At 51.2% G+C, this 19611-nt stretch overlaps 3 protein-coding genes across 4 annotated transcripts; 2 read left to right on the top strand and 1 right to left on the bottom strand.

Annotated features, from left to right (window-relative positions):
• Positions 1–3684: 3684 nt before the first annotated feature.
• DHCR24 (24-dehydrocholesterol reductase) lies at positions 3685–11034 on the top strand. Its single transcript, XM_072343444.1, has 9 exons — positions 3685–4065; positions 4162–4317; positions 4736–4841; positions 5021–5139; positions 5230–5493; positions 5931–6074; positions 6949–7146; positions 7509–7687; positions 8913–11034. Exons 1-9 carry the CDS (start codon positions 3835–3837, stop codon positions 9064–9066), a joined length of 1551 nt encoding a protein of 516 aa, XP_072199545.1. The 5' UTR covers positions 3685–3834; the 3' UTR covers positions 9067–11034.
• A 1564-nt stretch (positions 11035–12598) lies between these two features.
• CIMAP2 (ciliary microtubule associated protein 2) lies at positions 12599–16101 on the bottom strand. The gene is made up of 9 exons (XM_072343851.1): positions 16090–16101; positions 15732–15836; positions 15515–15631; positions 15275–15412; positions 15040–15180; positions 14611–14778; positions 14341–14473; positions 13812–13977; positions 12599–12701 (listed from the first exon to the last, which is right to left on the bottom strand). Exons 1-9 carry the CDS (start codon positions 16099–16101, stop codon positions 12599–12601), a joined length of 1083 nt encoding a protein of 360 aa, XP_072199952.1.
• Positions 16102–17719: 1618 nt separating this feature from the next.
• Positions 17720–19554, top strand: PARS2 (prolyl-tRNA synthetase 2, mitochondrial). 2 transcript variants are annotated; one of them, XM_072343627.1, is made up of 2 exons: positions 17720–17782; positions 18026–19554. In XM_072343627.1, the coding sequence occupies exon 2, from the start codon at positions 18031–18033 to the stop codon at positions 19444–19446; it is 1416 nt and encodes a 471-aa protein (XP_072199728.1). In that variant the 5' UTR covers positions 17720–17782; positions 18026–18030; the 3' UTR covers positions 19447–19554. The 2 variants fall into 2 exon arrangements, with proteins under 2 accessions (XP_072199728.1, XP_072199729.1); XM_072343628.1 differs by lacking the exon at positions 17720–17782 and having other exon boundaries at positions 17894–18174; positions 18247–19554.
• Positions 19555–19611: the final 57 nt, after the last annotated feature.

Below are 19611 nucleotides of genomic sequence, written 5' to 3'. Positions count from 1 at the left end.
GCTGCAGCTCCTCACAGCATCACGAAGCTGCTGCTCAGCCTCACAGCCACGGGGGCTGCACCGCAGCGTGGGCTGCAACAAAGGCAATTGAAAGGGACGAGCAGCTGAGCAACATCTATCCCCGATAAGACTAATAGAGTTCCTCCTTTGTGGAACAATGGGGTATTTTTATAGCTGTGCACTCCTTACATAACCAGCGTCTTCCAGCACTTGTTTCAGCTCTCCTTTTCCACTTCTTTGCTTTGCTTTGCACACAGCATTTCTATTTTCCCTTGGCCTAGGTAACCAAATCCTGAGGTCTGGATCCTACACTGAGCTGCGTTTGATGCTCTTGGACCACGGCCTGGAGTTTTAGTGCTTTACATCTGGTTGTGGCCCATAAAGCGCTTCAAATAAATGAAAGCAGACAGGTGAGTGAGTGACAGCAGGATGGTGATGGCCAAGGCAGCAAAATACTGATCTTTATTTGGAGGAAAAGCCACACACTGCAGGGGCTGCTGAGGACACCAGCCCTGTGACAATGAATGCAGGGCTGCGTTCCTCTCCCAGCCCTGCTCTGTTTTGACAAGTGATTCTTTTTATAAATGCCAGTGGTTGTAAAGCTGGCTTTAGTGAACACACCAGAGCTCTCGGCACGTTTTTGTGGCAGAATGTGCTGACCTTGCTTCCCAACACAACGAACAGGCTCCCATCCCACAGATACTCCAGCCTTTATCTCACAGCCAACATCTGCTCCGTCCCAAGGCGACCATGGGGGTCCCAACCCCAACCCTCCTGTAATTTTTCCTTAAAGCCCTGAAGCTGAAACATAAACATCTTCCTTCAGCCACAGGATGTATTCCTCACTATCAGGACCAACACCTGCCAACCTCCAGGCGCCACGCAGAGCCGTGTTGCAGCCTGTGTTCTTCCACACTGTTTGTTCAAGGCACTGGAATGTGCTTTGGTTTCTCAGCAGAGGGAGCTTCTCACATACCAATTTGAGCACCAACAAGGGCCAACGCTCTGAAATCACATCCTATTTGCAGATGGGACTCCTGACCCCCAGTAATCATGGGCTCATCTATGGGATGAAGGCGGCTTGCAGCCTTTCCAAACTTCCTGGTTAACTTTCATCACTACTGCTATTGCCCACCCTTCTGACGTCCCGGTGCCACCCGACAGCACTCTGTGGCAGTCAGTACCAGGGCTAAGGGAGCTCGCATGAAAGAAGGGCTTTCTCACTCTCTCAATGCCTTCCTTTGGTCCCTCTGAATGCCTCTTGAGCCTCGTGGAGACCCAAGTTTTCAGCCTACTTGTGTCTGCAGCTCGAATGCTCTGTGCAACATGACGTAACTTTACAGCTTCATCTTTCCATTCTTTGTCCAAAAGCTGTGGCACAGCTATTGCTGAGTCCAGCCTCATAACCAACCAAGTGCTGCCAGTGTCGGCAGAGCAATGTGAGGAGCATTCACTGAGGACATGGTCCATGTGCTCGGTGAGAAGCCCCTGCTCTGCACCTACACAGAGATACATGGGGCATGAACTCCTCAGAGGGCTGATCAGGGCAGGAGGAGAATTACATTTAAGAAGTATCTGAAGTCCTCAGTGAGATCAGCTCCCCAACCTGCTGTACAGTCACAGCAGAAGCATTTGTACTGCACAGCATGCCCAGAACAGCATGAGTGGGTGGAAGGGATGGCAGGAAGGGAAGGAGGAAGAAGACTGCTTTTTTAAGCACCCTTAAGATGATAATTTAACTGAGGAGAACTGGGATTTTAGTCTTATAGAAGACACCAAGGGAACCTCGGCTTTTTGTACCACAGTTGAGAATGATGCTTGGCTAAGCCTGTATCGGTTGCTGGGTGATGTTTTGCTCACACCCAAAATAACTAAAATTGAAGCAATATCAGCCTGAAAAGAAACCTCTCTCCCCTTCCCTCACCCCCTCCAGATTCCTGTACCTGGCACCGCTACGCACATGGGTGATTCCACTGCAATCTGAACAGGGATTCATTTCTGTCCCTTCAAAGCACGGTTTCACATTGCAGTCTTGGAGCTCACCTGCTCCCTCCTTGTTGCACGTGGCCTTAAGGAAAACCAGAGCATGGGAAGCGTTAGAAACACTTTTAATGGATCTTCATAAAAAGAGCCACAGATTCAAAGCATTCTTTACTGTGAGGGTGTAAATATCCCCTTATGAATAAATGGTGCTGTTATACTATAAACCCTGCACTCAATCACCCTGAGATGAAGAATAATTATTTAGCTCCTTTAGAGAGGTTAAAGCAACCTCACGTAGGGCATGGGAAACTTCTTTTCCATGCATAATTCCAGCCAGCAGGCAAATTGGTAAGCAAAAGCAGATAACATCGGCTTAAACACGAGAAGGAAAAGAGCTCATGGACAGCCTAGGCACGAGTGCAATGAATACAATCTGGCCATGAATAAAGTTAGGCTGAAAATGAGGAGAATGTTTCCAAACGTCAGAGCAGCAGCATTGCAGAGCAGCAGCATTGCAGAGCAGCCTTCTGATCCGAGCAATGGGACAAAAGGAATGAACCAGGTTCAAAGCGGCGTCTCTGGGTTTCCTGAAGGAGATTACAAGGTGTGGCTGAGCTTTGAACCGTGATGCAGCTCCCCTGTGGCAGCCAAAGGTGCAGCTCCTGCTGTCCATAAGGAAGAGGCGCTATCTGACATGTCAGCACGCCGCGTCACAACCTGACAACGTTCTCAGCCCCAACACCCTCATACCACATTCCTATGGCACAGGCCCAGCCAGCGTCTCCTTGGTGGACTCTCTGGACCCAGTGGTGCTGTGATGGGATCTCTGTGCCCCCAGAGCAGCAACCTGAGGCTGAGCTGAGGCTCAGACTGTATGATGGCACTGTGTGAGCATGTCCTGGAGCTGCCTGCAGGACACAGCTCTCGCTGTTCTCATCTTCCTCAAGGACGTGGTGGACATCCCTGCCTGCTGGAGAGAAGGGATTTCCCATCAGGGTTTTAGAGCAAGCTGTGTGCCATGGGCTGCCCCTTTCTACAAAGCAGATGGCACGGCACCTTGGAGCTTCTGTGTTGCACCCAAAAGCACCACAAGGCTGCACGAGAGGCACATGACGGGGTTCTGCCCCCCGACCTAAGGGCACCAGCATAACCCCGTCTGCCTGAGCAACCCTGGGCACAAAGCAGCTCCTCCACAGAGCCTCCAATGCCCCACGGCCAGCCCCACAGCCCTCTGAGCCCTGAATGGGGGGGTCCCTAATACCTCAGGCCCTGTCTGCATCCCCACACCCTCACCCTGACCCCAATACATCATCCCCACCCTCACCCCAACCAGGGGGTACCCAACACCTCAGACCCCACCCCGACACCTCAACCCCGACCGCAGGGACCCCAATACCTCTGCCCCCTGTCCCCATCCCTTCAGTCCCCACCACGGGGTCACCCGCACCTCGCTCCCTATGGGGACGGACCCCATTCCTCCAGCCCAGCCCAGCAGCCCCCAGCCCCCGGCCCCGCCCCAACCCCGGCGGCCGCGATAAGGGGAGAGCGGGGGCCGGCCTAGAGCAGCCAATCAGCGCCCTCAGCGCCTGGTCCGATCTCCTTTCAGCTCTCTGATTGGTCTCTCCCCTCCCCTCGCCTCAGGGAGGAGGCCGGCAGCCACCAATGAGGCTCGGGCTCGAGGGGGGGAGGCGGGGCCGGGCGGCGAGCGCGCGAGCGGCGGGTGCGGTGCGGCGGGGGGTCCGGCGGTGCGGAGCGGAGCGGTGCGGTGTGTTGCGGTGTGTTGCGGTGTGTTGCGGTGCAGAGCGGTGTGTTGCGGTGTGTTGCGGTGTGTTGCGGTGCGGTGCGGTCGCCATGTCGGCGGTGTGGTCGCTGTGCGTGGGGTTGCTCCTGCTGCTGCTGTGGGTGCGGCACCGCGGGCTGGAGGCCGTGCTGGTGCATCACCGCTGGATCTTCGTCTGCTTCTTCCTGATGCCCCTCTCCATCCTTTTCGACGTGTACTACCAGCTGCGCGCGTGGGCCGTGCGGAGGATGCACAGCGCTCCGCGGCTGCACGGCCAGAGAGTCCGGCACATCCAGCAGCAGGTGAGGCCTCGGGGGGGCTGATGGTGAACTAACGGCCCCTCGGTGCCGTGCCTAAGGGGGGGTCGTGGTTGTGGTTGTGGTTGTGTCCTCTTGCAGGTGCGGGAGTGGAAGGCTGAAGGCGGTAGGAGGTACATGTGCACCGGGCGGCCCGGCTGGCTGACTGTGTCACTGCGCGTCGGGAAGTACAAGAAGACCCATAAGAACATCATGATCAACCTGATGGATGTTCTGGAAGTAGACAGCGAGAGACAGGTAGCGCAGCACTGCCCTGCCACTGAAACGTACAGCTCTACTGTGTGTGTAGCTGAAGTGGAGCCCGACTCCATAAAGAACAAAGGCTTTTTGTAGCACTAAACCCACCGCGTTTCAGTTTGTACAATGGATCATTCTATCAAAAAAAACCAACACCCCAGCATATGGAATCATTGAGCTCTATGTGCTGGAGCCTCAAAGACCAGAAGGATTGATGGCTCTGGGTACTGAGCAACAAGACGTTGAGGCAGAGGAGGAATCACTTAGCAGTTACGGCTATATTTAGTACTGCTCTGGGGAAAGCAAGGCTCTGAATGCTGATAACAGATGGAAGAACGATCCAGTTAGCCACGTTTTGTCGTCACTCATTCCAAACAATCTGTGTCTGATGGGAGGACTGAGTTTTCTCTCTTTGTAGGTTGTTCGTGTGGAACCTTTGGTCACCATGGGCCAACTGACTGCACACCTGAATCCTATGGGATGGACTATTCCTGTGGTGCCAGAGCTTGATGACCTGACTGTAGGTAAGGGTTGCTGTGATGAGAAGAAATGGACTCATTTCCTGCATGTCATTTACTTCCTGTGCAGTGACACGTTGCTTTGTGGGAATCTTTCCTAGAGTGCTCTGTTTTACTTTGCTCTGGTAAATCACCTCCATTCTGAAGTGCTTTTCATTGGGACTTTTATGTGCTCTCTCCATAAGGTGGTCTGATCATGGGGACGGGCATTGAGTCTTCATCCCATATCTATGGGCTCTTCCAACATACCTGCGTGGCCTACGAACTGGTCCTTGCTGATGGAAGCCTTGTGAGATGTACACCAGTAAGACCAAACGTTATTTTGCTATCATTTGTTATGTCGTTGGCAGTTATCGGTGCGGATAGATGATTTCGTATGACGTGCTTTTTGCAGACTGAAAACTCAGACCTGTTTTACGCAGTGCCTTGGTCTTGTGGTACTCTGGGTTTCCTGGTTGCAGCAGAAATACAAATGATTCCTGCCAAGAAATACATCAGGTTACACTACGAGCCTGTACGAGGGCTGCGGAATATCTGTGAGAAGTTTACTGAGGAATCTAAGAGAAAGGAGAACAGTTTTGTGGAAGGACTCGTGTATTCTTTGGAAGAAGCTGTCATCATGACTGGAGTCCTGACTGATGAAGCTGAACCAAGCAAGGTAACTAAAGTTGTTCCCAATGAAAGCAATGCCCCGAAGTTGAACTGACACTTTACTGCCGTGTGACGATAGAAAAACACATTGCTCAACTTGGATGTTTCTCTTCTGCCTTAACGAAGCTTTGGATTAATGAGGGGTTGAGAGGAACTGAAGGAATCCAGTGCTGCCACATTCATGGCTCTTTAAGCTGCTCGTAATGCAAAAGCCCTATTTAGACAAAATCTTAATGAGAGGAAGGACAAGAGGAAGCCATGCATGTGGCAGGAAGGAGAAACGAAGGCTCTCCAAGTTTCTTGAGACAGCCTCATTGGAAGCATCACTGAGGGTGTATCATTGTTTCTTCATTGTAAAGGGATCTGGGGGACGTACTTGGTGTTGTCTATTAAGTTGTTATTGTTACCTGTGTTGGGATTTGCTAATAAGCCTCTGTCTTACAGATAAACAGGATTGGCAACTACTACAAGCCGTGGTTCTTCAAGCACGTGGAGAAGTATTTGAAAGGCAATAAGACTGGAATTGAATACATCCCCTCAAGACATTATTACCACAGACATACACGTAGTATTTTCTGGGAACTCCAGGTAAGAACAGTTCCAAACTTGAAATAACATCTATGAGAAGGCACTCTGCTCTTTCCCACTTGTACATACATCTTTCCCTCAGCAACACTTAGGGCATTGTATCATAACTTCCTAATGAATGGCTGAATGCTTTTCTGAATGTAAAACCTAAGTATGTGTTTAAGCATTAAGTCTTTGTGCCTACTGAGTGATTTCTAAGGACAGTGATAAAAACATGAAGGTGGAATTGTGGCTGAGGATGCTCCTTTCCTAAACTTGCCTAAGCTCATATCGCTCATTATAAAGTAATGCCATTAATTTGAATTATACAAGCATATATCTTCTGCTGTGCATTTATGTGAAAGTTTTATTTGACATTGTGAAGAAATCCTACTGCTACATTTTGAGTTTCCTTCTGTTGCATTCTGGATTTCAGCTGCTGGAGAAGGCAGGCAAACAGGAGCTTGCTGTGCCGCAAGTACTTCAAATTGTACAGCTTCAAAACTCATTTAAGACCTGATCTCGTGCGTGTCAGTTCTTGCAAGAGTTTTACAAGCTTCTCTTCTTAGAAACTCCTCGTAGCTGTTTTAAGATAATAGCTTGCTGCTTCCTAAACTTTATTTTCTGCAATCACTTGGGGCTGATGAAATACTGTGAGTTACACAAGTCTGTAAATCCTGTTGTAACAAGAAGATGCTCAGGGAAGGGCTCAGTAGCAAAATTCAGTCCAGACCTCTCTTAGTTCATATTTGCGTTGTAAGAGCTTAGCAAAAGTATCAGCAGCTACATTTACTGAAAAATCTCATTTAATATTTCTCTGAGGATTCTCAAGTATTGTCTTTCGGTTCAGTTACACATCCCTAAGTCTAACTTTTCCTGTCTTTCCTCTTTAAAGGATATCATTCCTTTTGGCAATAACCCTGTTTTCCGCTACCTCTTTGGCTGGATGGTTCCTCCCAAAATCTCTTTGTTAAAACTCACCCAAGGAGAAGCTATTCGAAAGCTGTATGAGCAACATCATGTTGTGCAAGACATGTTGGTCCCAATGAAGAGCCTTGAAAAATCCATCCAGACCTTCCACGTTGACCTTCATGTAAGAACAAGTGTCTTTTCAGTGCAGTGAATCGCTGTTGCAATAACTGTGCCCATTTGTTTTAAGACTTAGTATTCGGCTTGTATAAAAGGTCATTAAACATACATCCGGGTGTTGAAGTAGTTAATGGGGAGATGTTGTTCCTGGAGCACACTGCAAGTGTTCTGACTGAGCGTCTCAATCTATTTGTTACGGAGATTAGAAAGTGGCTCCAAGAACTGCAGCAAGAGAATTGGAGAGGGAAAGCTGTGTAAGATTTGATCCCAGCTTGGTTCTCTTAACTCTTTGTCGCTGTATTAAGAGATTGCATGAATCACTGCTCTGTTAAAAAACATCGATCACGTGTTTTCTTATCTCTGCAGGTATATCCTCTTTGGTTATGTCCTTTCTTACTGCCCAATAATCCTGGTATGGTCCACCCCAAGGGGGACGAAACAGAACTCTACGTGGATATTGGAGCTTATGGAGAGCCCAAAACGAAGCAATTTGAAGCCAGGGCTTCCATGAGGCAAATGGAAAAGTTTGTGAGAAGCGTGCATGGGTAAGGTTCCCGCTCCTTGGAATGATGGCAGTACCATATAATTTACATCCATGTTGTTTCATCACACTTATGTTGCACTGCAGCAGTTTAACACTACAACCATGATTGTAAGTCCTTTTAATTATTCATTTTGGTGTCGCACTTTTATAATGTCATTGCACTGTCGTGATTTGATTGCAAAACCAACCAAATATATGGGCTCACCGATGCAATGTGTTTGCTTGGGAGCTGGGTAGCATGCAAACAGGTCATCTGTGCATCCTTTCAGCTCCACGCTGCTCTGGGAGTAGAATCTGCTGCAACAGCCGTGGTCCATGTAATCAGAAGGACCTCAGCAGGTCCGTGCTGGCAGGATATAAACCAGCTGCTGTCCCATGCAGCGTTAGTGTAAGCGCAGTGACCGCTCTCATCAAGGCTGGTAGCCCAGTCCTTCCAGAGGTAACCACTACGTATTGAGGCTGGCTTGTTTGAAGGCTGATCCAGAGCAGCAGCAGAGCAAATGCTGTTTGGCTGCAGCAGGCCACAGGCCCTTCAGGAATCCCACAGGCTGTTAAAGTTTGAACAGCTTCCCCGCCTGCCCTTGGGGCTGCTGGGCTCCCTGCCATCACAGAGGCACACACTCTGCCCTGTCCTTGGGCTCGTGTGTCCTCCCAGCAGGAGGCCAGCCCTGACTGCTCCCTGCATGGCACTGGGAGCCTTTCCCACAGCTGGAGCTTTTGCAGCCTCCTTTTTGCTGCTCTGAATCTGGATACACAAGGCCACAGTGGGCGTGAGATAGATCCCCACCATCTGTCACTGACCCCTGACAGCCTAATTTGCTGTAGTAGAACCTGTTCATTGCAGGGGTGTTGGATTAAATGGCCCTCAGAGGTCCCTCCCAACTCTGAGGATTCTGTGATTCAATGAAACGACGATTCCATTTATTTTGCTGGATGGAATTCTGTTACCCTGTGCTTCACTTACACTACACGTTTGTATTCTTGACCCGATCTGATTGTGCTGGCTCAAACCTTTCCAGTTTTATTCTCAATATGGGATCCAAAGAAAAAAAGGAAGACATTGCTGCATCTGTCTATTGGCTGAGTGTCCCAGCATGATCCATATGAGCATTTTGATGGTCCTGTTGAATATTTGCCCTCCAGAGTTTGCCCTGTCCATTTTCTTCTTAATTATAATTAACACAGTTAATACCATCTCTCTCACTTCCTTTTATCTTGGATTTCAGTTTCCAGATGCTGTATGCAGATTGCTACATGACCCGTGAGGAGTTCTGGGATATGTTTGATGGTTCGTTATACCACAGTCTGAGGGAGCAAATGAATTGCAAGGATGCCTTTCCGGAAGTGTACGACAAAATCTGCAAGGCTGCCAGGCACTGAGCTTGAACAGCCTAATGAAGCAATCAGGGAAAGATGAATTTACTATAGCTAGTCAGCATATCCTTTTTTAAAGAAAAGCTTTATTGCTCTCCAAATAAGCTCGTTCTTGTTGATATTTCAATGATATGAGTTCATGCTTTATAAAACTTATGTTTAGTATTTCTTAGTATGCTTTAAGAACAGTTTTCCAAAACTCAAAAGTGATTGTTTATGAGAAATCTGAAGTGCTGATTACCTTGTGTTATCTTGGACCTGTCTTGGACGTAGGTGAACTCACCTACCTCCGAGCATAAGAAAAGTAACTGGAAAAGAGGGCGCTGAAGTGATGCCAGCTATAAACTAGAGCTATATTTCAAATTACTTCCGAACGTGGTGAGGAGGTGACAGGAAGAGGTGCCAAAGCTGAATGAATCGTCGCATTAATCGCTTGCCCGCAGTCAGTAAGATGGAGGGCAGCTTAGCAATGGTACCACGTCCTCCTGGTGGTACTTCAGCACACAACCGCACTCCCCAGCAGTTGGTCCCGTTTCAGAACTGAGCGCTGAGGTGTGAAGCAAATGCTTTTTACTTGTGCCTATCAGATCCGTACTGGCTTGGATTATGAAATGTTACATGGGTTTAGGTTTTCGTTACTTTATTGGTTAACAGTATTCTGTTGGGTTTTGCTCCCGGATCGCAATGCTCTGGCTTTGTACAACTACTGGAAAAATTGCTGCTATTTCATATAGGCAATTATTAATTCGGGGCTTTGCTTGTTTTGAGTCTGTTTATTTGGACTTTTGGGGTTTTGCCTTTTGTTTTCTTTTTTTGCTTAATTTTAGTGCCTTTAGTTCTCAGTTGGAAGAGAACATGGGTCAGTGAGACCCTTCTGTCCTGACCAGCAGGACAAGGAAGCGTGCCCTCACAAGTTAAGGCTTTATTTTTGCAAGGTTGGTCAGAGCAAGTGGCTGTGGATAAGAAGAGCTCTTATTTTGGGATAGCACTTGCTATGCTCAGGCTTCGGTTCTCACTCGAGAGGCATTTTTGCTTTTCAGTTTAGCTGGATTAGATTGATAGGCTTTGTAAAAAGGACTGTTTCAGTCACCTGGAGAGGAGATCAATAGTAAATACTGTTCAGTTCCCCCCTTCTGGTGCACAGCACGGTCACACGCTTCATGCGGTCAAGTATAGAAGCATGGGAATGTTTTGACTCTGTAGCCAGAGACGTGGCTCCAAACCAAGCCCATGTCTCATGCAAGCAGTGTGGCAGATTGTTAATCCGAACATTACTGAGCTTGAGGGGAAAGAGTCATTTCTTGAGGGCTGCTTGTGGGGTAACACAGAGAACACTTTAAATGGTTTGCAGTGAGAAGCTTTGTGATTTATTTTTTTTTTATGAGTGCTAAACCAATGATGTTATTTATTGATAGATGGATGCTTACGGTCCAAATGAAACCAATGATAAAGCAGTGACAAGAATAAGCTTGGCCTGTTCCTCAGCGATGCATGCTGGGCAAATGGTGTGCAAGTCAGGTACCCCTCACCTGTGCAGGGAACTGGTGGCAGGAGCTGCCTGCCAAGGGGAGACACAGCCACTGCAGGGTGCATGCAGTGCTGCCCAACCCATGGGCTGCCCATACAGATGCAAGAGCAGGGCAAGAGGTAGGGCTGTGTCGGTGATCCATTCCAGGCCTCATGGCACACAGGAAAGCAAGCACTGATTCTCAGAGTGGGAATCTGTTTTCCCACCAGTGCTTAAAAAGCTAGAGGAATATGCAAACACTTTTACTTAAGCTGCGTTTCTCTCATTTAACGATGATCTTTAGGTATGCACTGTATTTGTTTTTTCACTCGTTAATTTATTAGCGAACTTGGTATGATGTGGTCTGGTAGTGTCACTGTACTCCAGTCACACACACGCACAAGCAGAGTTGCTGTTGGTCTTATTTTTTGGCTGTATGGGCTGTTTAAAATAAAGATATAGCCGGCGTACTGCTCAAAGTGGCTTCTTTTAACGAATGATAACTTGTTTTCATTGGCATTGTTTAGCCTTTCTCAAGCTCGTTGTACTGTTACAAGCGGTCAGCAATTAGCAAGAAAAGCTGCTGCCTTGATCAGAGAGGCCAGAGGGGTTGCAATGCTGATAAATGAGGAGTCTAACTCTGCAAACTGCTTTGAAGGAATGCCATTGAAGGCCATGAGTCTGCTCTTATCTCTGCCTCATGATATGCCTTATAGCTGAGCCTTCACCCTTCCATTATGCCTCAGAAAGAACCTCATGATGCCAGTTATTCTGGTTTTTCCCTTCACCATTCCCCTGTGACTTTGTGGCCCATGAGAGCAAAACTACATTCTGGATTTCTCTATCCACGTTAACTGCTGTAGCACCTCTCTCAGTTCTCCTTGCTGGTAAAACTAACCCCTGGTTTGAATGACCAGCCACAGAAGAGAGGATGAAGGCACATTGCCCTCCTCAGCCCGAGGAGTTTCACATCCCCATCTTCTGTTTCTTTGAGAAGTGCCCTTGCAGGAACTCCGTAAGCTTGGATGGAGGCATTCCTGCCCTCCTGCAGCTTGGTCACAGCCTTTACATCTTCTTCCAATGCTCCCTTCGGAGAACTTCTTTTCCTTTGCTTGCCCTTCTATTACAATCATCCCTATTTCTTTAAATTACCGCAGTTTTACCTGTGTTCAATCCTTTCTCCCACCAAAGGGTAATTGCAGATTAATTAGCATACCTAATCAGCCACAGCTAACACGTAATTACACCCAAATTTAATTATTCCAGTCTGTCTAAACACTGGCGTGAGCCTTTGTAAAGGTTAACGTGGAGTGAACCAGCACACTCGTGGTATAGTTTTATGGCCATCCTTTGTTCCAGCTGATAGAGCTTTCTGCTCATTTCACTTTCTTCATTGCCTCTAGGCCTTAATATGCTACAAAATTTGGAATGATGACACTAAATTCCCCCTAATGCCCTCCAGCTGCTGGTATTTGAATTGCTAATTCAAGTGAAGCTGTGTGTTGTAGCTTGTAATGAAGATCCTCACAAGTAACTACCCCAGGATAGCAGGACAGGTTTGCAGACAGTTCCCAGACCTCTCCCAGCTGCCATGGTGCTGCGTTCTCAGGACCAGCTCTCCTTTCAAGTTGCTGTGGTGGACCTCGGGCCATTCACTGCTTGCCATGGTAACTGCCACCGTGCACAGAACACACTGAGAGCTGCACGTTCCTTAAGTAGTATAAGCTGATGGGGAAGGAAATGCTTAATGTTGAATGAGTGCTGCATGCCAGCAAGCCTTCCTGTGGTCAGTGTATGGTATCGGACATCCTCTTCTCCACTGTGTCATCTTCATAAAGGCCAAGGTGAAAACAATGAATTAGTCAACAGACAGGTTAGACTGACGAATGTCTGAAGGGTGTTTTATTACCACAGAGCAAGACTTGTTTCCTATCTCTTGCATGCCAGCACACTGCGAGTATTCGCATTACACCATCTCATCTGCTGGCATGTCCGTGGTTTATTCGCCAATTCAGGCTTTCCAGCACCATCTTACATTTGGAAAACAGCAGTGCTTTCTTCACAGGTATCTGGACAACGTGGAGCAGAAATCAAATGACTCCATTTGTTTTTCGCAGCAGGCTTTAGCCGCTCGCTGTGAAAAGAGGATGTGATTCAGTGAGCTCTAATTATTGGCTGGATTAATCTCATTAGTCTTAACGAGCACGGAGGTGAACAGAGCTCTTAAAAGCCCTGGCTATTCCCTTGAAAGTAAAGCTGTAGCTTGAAAAGTGATTTTGGAGCTGGTGCTATTTGATCATAGAGCAATTCGGCGCATTTGAACATCCTGCTCTCTGTTCAGACGTTTTTTTTCTATTCCTACTGGAGCTACGAAATTAACAAAGCCAGCAATATTGAAAGCTAGATTTCATTATGCCTTCTCCTTCATCATGGGATAGCTAACTCGGAGCTGCCCCAACTGAAGGCTGCCATGCTGTATTGAACCGAAACGGATTTCTAACAACTCTCTGCAGATCAAGACTGCTTTTGCAGAGCTGTCAGCCCATAGTACCACCACAGCAGTTTGCTAATCTTGGCCACGAGCAAAGGTGAAAGCAGAGGACTGCCCTGAGGTCTCTCATTAGTACAGTTCCCAACTACTTCACAGGGTTTTCCCCCTAGTGATTTCAAAGCCCTTTGCAATGGAACTGAGCTTTGTTATCTTCCTCCTCCAAATGGGTAAACCAATGCACGGTCTGAGAACGCGATTTTTGTTTGAGGCCATTGATCAAATCAGTGCCAGCACCAGGAATGAGCTGAGAGAGCCTCATCCACTGTTGGGTTCTTCCCCAGGCTGCCTCCTCTAACTCAGACAGACGCTATTTGTCTGTAGCTCCTCTTCATACAGACGGCATTTCACAAGGTAGAAGAACAACCACCTCCATACCTTTAAAGTGCCTGGGCAGCCAGCAGCATTTTAACCCTCCCACTGCCCTTACACAGAGGGAAGCACTAAGGGCTGCTCGCTTCTTCACAGACATTAACTTACCATTCATAGAGGGACCCTGCTCTGGGGCCAGCAAGTGTTGCTCAGTCCCATTCCAACACTTGTAACTCCACAATCATCCCTTCTGCTATTTAGCCTCTCGAGTCAGTTGTAAACTACCAGTAAGATGCTCAGCCTCACCAGAATTGCTCAAGACAAAGCAAGTTTTCCTGCAAGCTGATATGAAAGTGCTCCCAGCCCCTGATATATGCCACTTACAGCAGGTAGGCATCCTGCTTCAAGTTGCTCAGGTACCGCTGTGTGTCACTCTGGTACAGGGACTGGTATCTGATCTTCCGAGGGTATTTTTCACTCCTGGTGACATTATAGCGACCCACACCCACAGGATTCTGGAAAGGGAAGGTCACATGTTGTTTCCCCATTGCTGCAGAGGCAGCGTGGCTGATACAGTGGAGCAACATCGGGTAGCTGCAGAAAACAACAGTGTGTGGAATATCTTAACCAAAGGAGGTCTGCATTGCAGGGGAAGGAGAAGGAGACATGCTGTGTTATCTGAGCATGCATTGAGAAAGGCAGAGGTGATGTGGCTGCCGCTGAGCTCCTGTCCCTCTGCTCAGCATCAGCCCAGCTCACACTGCCCATCTCAGTGCTTGTTCTGCACTGGGTGCCCACAGCTGCAGGATGAGGTTTGTCCTCTCACTGGGTGCCAGCAACGGATCGGAGACAGTGACAGAGCAAGCTTAAAGCCTGATGGCTCCTGTGCCCTCTCTGGCCGCCCTGTGCTCACTCACCTCATTCCCCATGAAGAGGCGTTCGTACTTTCTGTCAAACCTCTTGGCAGATGACCAGAACGGGGGCTGGTTGAAGTCTGCTGATCTCTCAACGGGCTTTGGATCGTATGAGCCTGGCCCCACTTCATACTGTGCAGAAGGAAACTTCTTACCCTTCCAACTGCTCTCAAGAAGAGCAGCCCCACAGCACTGCCCGGTACCCAGCACCACCAAGTGGGCCCAGCAGCTTGGGGAGGGTGGAAATGGAACACCCCACTGCCACTGACCGCGTCCCTCGGGCACTGGCTGAGCGTGGCCCAGAAGATCCTCTCTGTGGGGCAGCCTGGGTTCCGTGGCATTGTGCTGAAGCAGCCTTTCTTCTTGTTTTCATTTGACATCAGCTCATCCAGGAACCCCTTGGCAGTGCTAGCGTGCGTCTTGGTGTCTTCCTCCTGCTGGGCCACAGGAGCAGCATGAGGCTCAGCTGCTGGAGGTCACTCCAGCCATCCCAAAGACCCCTCACTATGAGAGCTGAGCCTTCCACTGCTCTCAGGCATGCTCTCCTGCTGTGAGGATTTGTCTTACCATGCTGCTCAGATCCAAGAAAGCCAAAAAAGCAAAACTCAAGATGAAGTGCAGCATAAAGCAGCTTCCATCTTACACATTTGTGGTGGCAATGCCACAGCTTACTGGGACCCGACGTCCAGGTTACACACCTCCTCATCTTGCCACCAGCTGCCTGCAGGCTTCCCCCTTTCCCCTGAGAAGACCTGGCAGGTGACGCGTCTGCCCGCCCGTCGCAGCGGCTCCTTGGTGCTGCTCCATGGGGAGTAGGTGCCGGGTCCCAAGCCACTGCCCTGCAGGCACAGAGGGAATATGGCAGGGAGATTTCAAGCAGAGAAACACAGCCACCCCAAAAAACACGATCCCAGGGCAAAGAGCAGGACGTGCCGTGGCTGTCGGGAAGACACACTTCTCTGTCCTGCTGTCCATCAGCCCTCGTGTGCAGAAGGAGCGCTTGTCCCTCTCATCCAGGAGAGTGTAGGGGTTCCCCTGGGGGCCGTAGGTGCCAGGCCCAGGGAAGCAGTCCTGCAGGAGAGATGGGATGGTTGTGGGCAGCCCCCAGTCAGCTCCGGTGATGGGAAATGCTCACAGGGATGCCAGCAGCTCCCAAGTCAGGCTGCAAAATACCCTCCATCTTTCTCTGAACCTCTGCTCCCTTGTGTCGCAGATGCCCCTCAGGCTCGAGGGCTGTGTCTCCTGCAGGAAATCCCTGATGTTGTACGCTCCTGGGCCCAGCCTCTCTTGCTGCAGAAGGAAAAAGATGGTAAGCATAGACTAGGCATCAAAGGCAACACTGCCAATGCTTCCTGGCCACCCAGGAGGGTGGATCAAATCTGGCTCTTACCAGGTATTTGCGCTTCTTCAGCATCACCTTGAACTGGAAATGGGGCAGCTGGATTGCCCGGGAGCATGCTCCTGCTGTGGCCCAGCCAGAGGCTGGTGCTGTCCCCTGCAAGGCAGAGCCAGAGCACAACTGTACATACGCCGCTGCCTCGCATGCTGGCTTTGTCACCCATCCCAAATTAAGGCACTAATAAATGGTTTTGCTGTTGGGTGGGGAGCACGAGCCCACATCCCACACAGACACTCTAGAGTGCTCCCCAGTGGATGCCTCTGACTGCTGTGCCAAGTAGGCATGATAATTCAGGAGCTAAACCAGGAATTCCTGCTCTCCCCGCTGTGAGCCCAGTTGGTGGCCTCACCCGGCTGCCCATGTCTCACACTGCTGGCTCTGGTCACCAGGGCTGCTGTGACAGACTTCACCATGGCAGCCTTCACCATGGCAGCCCTCACCATTGTCACCTACCACTCATTCTGAGGTGCTGTAGCTGTAGCTATACCGGGGCCTCCAGCCTGGCTGCCCCGAGCCCCACAGTCCCCACTGCAGATCCCTCGAGCTCTCTGGGCCATGTGTACCAGCAAAGCCAAGCAAGTGCTTGGCTCCCACCAGGGATGCAGTGTCCCCCTCCTGGCACCCACATTCCCATGTGAGGTATGACCCGGTTCTGCCCCAGCACTGCAAGAGTGCAAGGGATGGTGTCCCCACACGGCACCTCTGAGGGGTTATATTGTATACACTGAGATTTGTTAGACATTAATGTTTATCTCACCAGCCAGGGACATGGCCAAAATCAATGCCTGACCAACCCCAGCATCACGAGCTGTGACCCAGAAAGCAGTTGGAGCAGCTTAAAAGAAGCAGCAGTTTTTCAAGCTTCACCTCGGGGCTGTTCTGCTGTCTGACACACATTCAGAGCTGCAGACATGCAGAGCTGGAGGCTGTTTCCCAGCTGCCTTGCGATGGTGGCAGCCTGTGCCACCTCTTCCCCCTGGAGGAGCAATCCCAAGAAGCACGGGAGGTTCTGTGACAAGCCCTGCAAGTACCATTTTACTGGGCATAAAAACATCACCCTGGAGTTGTAAATTACAGAAGCATCCCAGGAAGGAATGGAAGCGCTCAGGAAGTTCAGGCAGACGGATGTGCAAGGCAGCACTATGGGCTCGTGGACCCTCCCAGCTGTGTAAGATCACGGCCAGGGTCAGCCAGGATGTAGCCAGTGTGACTGGGACAGGGCCGAAACCTCAGTTTGATCCCACTTGGCACAGCTGGAAAAGATAAAGAGTGCAGACAGGCTCCCAGGCACCGAGCTTAGCTCCTCATCCAGCACTGTCTGTTGGTTTAATGAGAGAGATCAGCTTTCCCAGCAGACCTTGTCTGTTGTACAGCCTCAAACCCTCCCGCTTAAAACACCGCCCCGCAAATCAACCCCAGATGTTTTGTCTCTTTGATCCGCTCGGCGGGCAGTAAGTCACCGACAGAAACACACTTGGCTTCAGCAGCTGCAGCAGGAGATGGAAACGGTGCAGGATCACTCACTCCCTGCCCTGCAGCAGGACCTGCACACCACGGCATCTTATAAACTCCATCACGGCAGGATTGTGAGCATTTCCCCAGATCTCACCTTTAAACAAAAAGAAGGGCTTATTCTCACTTCCTTATATTAATATTGTATTTATTTATCTCCTCCCCCGGCTGTGCTCTCTCTGGACATGGCACACGCCCCAGCTTCAGCTCTGGCCTGTAGGCCCCATATAGTGTGAGCTGAGGTGGGACGCAGCCCGGATCCCAACAGGAAAGGCCCACAGCAGCCTGAAAGGGGCTCCCCGTGTCGGAATAACGCAGGCACAGAGCAGGCGGTCTCCTCACACGATGGTCGCCACCCGCAGCCCGATCCCAACCGCACGGACGGCGGCGAGGCCTCCGCACAGCAGGCGGCGCTGGTGAGCGGCCATAGAGACAGCGGCACTTCCGGCTTCCGGGAAGGAAGGCGGTGCGGTGTGTCACGTGACTTGGGGCGGCGCGGGCGCTGCCGGCGCGGGGAGCTGGGTCTTGGGGTGCGCGCGTGCACGTGCAGAGCGCGCGGCCGCGTGCATGTGTGTGCGGGGCGGGGCGGTGCCCACGTGGGTGTGCGGTACCTACAGGCAGGCACTGGGACCTGGTGGGAAGGCAGTGCCGGGGCTGCGGGTGCTGAGGCTGCAAGGCCGCCCGGCACGAAGCAGCACGTGGCAGCGGTGCGCCCTTCTTGTACCCGCAGCACCTTGCGGGTAACTCCGTGTTTTGCTGCTTCCTCCCCGCAGGCGCGATGCTGGCCTTGCTGCGGACGGGGCTTCCCGTGCTCAGAGCAGCAGCAGCAGGCCCGCAGCTGCAGGCACGCAGCTCCCAGCGTGACGCCTCGGCTCACGGCCGCCTGTTGCTCTCACAGCTCTTCCAGCCTCTGAACCTGCAGGTGGGTGCTGCGGCAGGATGTGAGGGCCAGGCGGCAGAGCCGGGCTGCCGCAGCCACCGGCTGATGCTGCAGGGCGGCCTCATCCACCCCGCCAGCCCCGGCTGCTTCCACCTCCTGCCGCCCGCCCTGCGCTCCATGGAGAAGCTGATCCGCCTGATCGACGGCGCCATGAGGAACATCGGCGGGCAGAAGGTGAACATGCCCAGCCTGAGCTCTGCTGAGCTGTGGCGGACCAGCGGGCGCTGGGAGCAGATGGGGACGGAGCTGTTCCGCTTGGCCGACCGGCACGGCAAGGAGTACTGCCTGGGCCCTACACATGAGGAGGCCGTCACCGAGCTGGTGGCTGCAAACAGCAACCTGTCCTACAGGCAGCTCCCGCTGCGCCTCTACCAGGTGACTAGAAAATTCCGGGATGAGCCCAAGCCCCGCTTCGGCTTGTTGCGTAGCAGGGAGTTCTACATGAAGGACATGTACACCTTTGACAGCTCTGAGGAGGCAGCACGTCACACCTATGAGCTGGTGTGCACGGCCTATCGCGGCCTCTTTGAGCGCCTGGGGCTGCGCTGCGTCCAGGTGCGGGCGGCCACCGGCACCATTGGCGGCACTGCGTCCCATGAGTTCCAGCTGCCAGCTGCCATCGGCGAGGACAGGTTGGTGCTGTGCCCTGCTGGGCATTTCGCAGCTAATGTGGAGCTGGTGGATGAAGGGCAGACGGCGTGTCCCACCTGCGGAGAAAAACTCACTCAGAGCAGAGGGATCGAAGTGGGGCACACGTTTTATCTGGGCACCAAGTATTCCTCTGTCCACAACGCCGTCTTCTACAGCCCTGACAACAAGCTCCAGCTAGCAGAAATGGGCTGCTACGGGCTGGGCGTCACTCGCATCCTGGCGGCATCCATTGAGGTGCTGTCTACAGAGGACAGCATCCGCTGGCCGAGCCTCATCGCGCCTTACCAGGTGTGCTTCATCCCCCCCAAGGAAGGCAGCAAGGAGGAGCAGGGAGCCGCGCTGCTGGAGCATCTTTACGATGGTGTGTCTGCAGCCCTGCCTGGCCTGGTGGGCGACATGGTGCTGGATGACAGGACACAGCTGACGATTGGCAAAAGGCTGAAGGACGCCAACAAGCTGGGCTACCCCTACGTGGTCATAGCAGGGAGGAGGGTTTGCGAGGACCCCCCCGTCTTTGAGGTTTGGGATCAGAGCTGTGGCACGGTTTTGTACCTCCCCAAGGAAGGTGTCATTGAGTTACTGAGTAAAGTGCAGCTCCTTTGAGATCCCCGCCTCCAAATCTGTCCCCTTTGCAGCGCGGAGTGGGTCGGAACGGCCCGGTTCTTAGTTTAGGAGCTGCTTAACAGCTGTGCTGCGGGTGGGGATGCATGGTTCATCACAGAGCCGTTCAGGGTGGCACAGACCGCAGGTCCGCAACACACCGACCGC

Source organism: Excalfactoria chinensis, chromosome 8 (genome assembly GCF_039878825.1).
Source record: "Excalfactoria chinensis isolate bCotChi1 chromosome 8, bCotChi1.hap2, whole genome shotgun sequence".
In the NCBI taxonomy this organism is placed as follows: Eukaryota; Metazoa; Chordata; class Aves; order Galliformes; family Phasianidae; genus Excalfactoria; species Excalfactoria chinensis.
This window is presented reverse-complemented; position numbering and strand designations above follow the sequence as displayed.

Excerpts from the sequence above, each read along its gene's own strand:
- DHCR24 (XM_072343444.1), top strand. The coding sequence starts at position 3,835 with ATGTCGGCGGTGTGGTCGCTGTGCGTGGGGTTGCTCCTGCTGCTGCTG. Across the intron at positions 4,318-4,735 it reads AAGTAGACAGCGAGAGACAG|GTTGTTCGTGTGGAACCTTT; the intron begins GTAGCGCAGCAC and ends CTCTCTTTGTAG. Across the intron at positions 5,494-5,930 it reads ATGAAGCTGAACCAAGCAAG|ATAAACAGGATTGGCAACTA; the intron begins GTAACTAAAGTT and ends TCTGTCTTACAG.
- CIMAP2 (XM_072343851.1), bottom strand. Across the intron at positions 15,413-15,514 it reads GGTTCAGAGAAAGATGGAGG|GACTGCTTCCCTGGGCCTGG; the intron begins GTATTTTGCAGC and ends TCTCTCCTGCAG. Across the intron at positions 12,702-13,811 it reads AAGCAGGATGCCTACCTGCT|CGAGCGGCTAAAGCCTGCTG; the intron begins GTAAGTGGCATA and ends CTCTTTTCACAG.
- PARS2 (XM_072343627.1), top strand. The coding sequence starts at position 18,031 with ATGCTGGCCTTGCTGCGGACGGGGCTTCCCGTGCTCAGAGCAGCAGCA.